Below are 2,500 nucleotides of genomic sequence, written 5' to 3'. Positions count from 1 at the left end.
CGAAATGATCACATTGGCAAATTCACTTTACCCTGGCCCACAGCCAGATTTTCCCATGAAAGGATGTTTATGTCATACAGTCCTCAAACCATTTTTTTTCATAACAAATTGTCACATCATTCAGATCATAGGGGTTAAAAGATAATATAACCATTACCAAATAAATCAAACAAACTAACCAGAATATATACAAACTTGAATATTTGCTTGTTTGTTATCTGAATACACAGTGAAAATTTAGATACCATTTGTATTCATTATAGTAATACTTCCAAGTAGATTTACAGAGTTAGAAAAAATTAAAGTTATGAAAGCAAAACAAACATATAAATTAATCAATAAAATTAACGTCACCTTATGTGATTCATAATATATACCATTTATTTCATACATATGTGTCAAATCCACAGGTAAATATTTAAAAAAACACTAAATAGTCTATATCAGAATAAGCAAAACATAAATCAAAGAGAACCAAATGATTATCAATATCAAACACTGACACTCAAAAAACACTGAAAAAATCAAAGAAAACAAATCATGTAACAATGATCCATGAGAGAGAAGATTATACAACCAAACTGAAAAGAAAGTGGAAAAAAAAAGAAACATGTCATACCTGGGCTAAAATGTTGAAGAGGTCACCCACGATGTTCACACCTTCACTACCTTCCCCATCAAAGGAAAACACAAGCAGGTGCAGAGTATCAAAGAGAAGGCCCGCAAGCTGCATGATGAGGGTGGCTGTGAACAGGCGGGTGATGGGGTGGATCTGTAAAGGAGTGCCCAAGTTTAGAAAATGGAAAGCATAAAGTATTTCCATCTTACCTAGATGACAGTCATTATAAGCTTTGAAATTTTATAAAGTTTAGAATTTAATACCACAGAATATAGAAGTATGATAGTCTCACATTTGGCAATATACAAATCTGAAAATTGGTGATACTAGAAAAAATAGAAAGAGGGAAATCTGTCCCACAAGAGGCAAATTAAAATAGTTCATGGTTATAATTATAGTATAATTAACCAAGTACAATTAGCTAAACAACATATTAACAATTATAATCATGTAATGATGTTAAAATGTATGCCAATACCTACATTGCATCTGAATGTCATTAACGAAAAAAAGTAAAACCTGTGTTTTCTCTGCATTCATAAAAATGATTTATACTTTTAAAACAATATAAAATCTTTATGCAGTGTACAATACAAGAAAATCTCCAAGGTAACAGAAAAATCCCTTACAAGTACTATTTGACCAATTTACCCTTCTCCTAAAAAGAAAAATAACAAATAAAAATAAATAAATAAAAAATCAACACATATATAAGTAACCTACCACACAATACCTCAAGAATCTCTACTACTTCCATAATAACATACAACTACTACTGACATGCTATTTCTCTAAATAGCAAGAGAATTACTTGAAAATTCATATAAATGTATATATAAAAAATAAATTCTCAGGCAAGCAATGGAATTTCACACTGAATCCTGTGACTGATATATTCATCTATTTGTACCATGGTAACTGTAAGAATGGAAAAAGACAAAGTCAAACACACACACACAGAAACCAACTCACTGAAAGCTAAACAGAGAGACAAAGACAAACAAGAAAAAAATGAAGAATAACAGAAAAGAAAATACAAAAGTAAAAAGGACATTGCCAACATATCTCCTCACCTGGCGACATGCTGCATACACTTGTAGTGGTACCAACAAAAAGCCATAGAGTACCACACATACCAGATATATTTCTACTGTGTCCTGTTAAAAAAAGTCAGTTAAAAGGTTGGCAATCTATTTTACACATAATATCAGATTAGTATGTTAAAGACATTTGTGACCAAAACAGCACATAAGATAGCATATAGATTCTGTCTATAAATTCATTTACGAATGTAGATTAAAATATCTAAATTTCTATATTTCATAATATTTTTTTTCTATGTATCTTACTACTATTCTTTACAATGAATCTCTTACCAAAAAATACACTTACCTGCTTGTCAAAAGAGAAGTGGTACTCAAAAGGGTTGTGGTCTGCACCATTAGGATTGCCATTGACAATATTTATATCATACTCCATTCTTACAGGCTTACGTACATGCTGCCAGGAGCAAGAGGAGTTGCGGACACATGCGACCAGGCTCAGGTACCAGAACCTAGGAAGAAGAGCATAATGAGTGCTTTTAGCTTTCTAAAAGTAACTAATAATTTTTAAAAAAAATTGAATTATCTTTCCCTTACACATAAGACTCCATGCAGAATCTCTTTCATTAAAAGATTCAGAGGACAGACATTGGTCTTTTGAATAACTAAAATATGAAATACCTAATACCTCCAGCACTATAAATATGTCTCTAAGTATAGAATGTAATGTAATAACATATACAAATCAAAACCATATGTAGAAAATTATCCAGAACTTGAAACAAAAGATAAAATTCAGGAAGGGCTTAACACGGAACATACAGTACAATAAAACCTT

General features: G+C 31.1%; 1 protein-coding gene across 1 annotated transcript in view; it reads right to left on the bottom strand.

The window, feature by feature from the left end:
• LOC113829100 (transmembrane protein 145) overlaps positions 1-2,174 on the bottom strand; it is a gene marked incomplete at its 5' end in the record, with an annotated part of 9,062 nt that extends 6,888 nt beyond the window's left edge. The window contains 3 exon segments of the mRNA XM_070134125.1: positions 620-772; positions 1,693-1,776; positions 2,012-2,174. Of these exon segments, the coding sequence (XP_069990226.1) occupies positions 620-772; positions 1,693-1,776; positions 2,012-2,174 (400 nt within the window).
• Positions 2,175-2,500: the final 326 nt, after the last annotated feature.

The sequence above is a fragment of the Penaeus vannamei genome, chromosome 19 (genome assembly GCF_042767895.1).
Source record: "Penaeus vannamei isolate JL-2024 chromosome 19, ASM4276789v1, whole genome shotgun sequence".
Lineage (NCBI taxonomy): Eukaryota > Metazoa > Arthropoda > Malacostraca > Decapoda > Penaeidae > Penaeus > Penaeus vannamei.
Note: the sequence above shows the minus strand (reverse complement) of the source record. Positions and strands in the feature narration are given on the sequence as shown.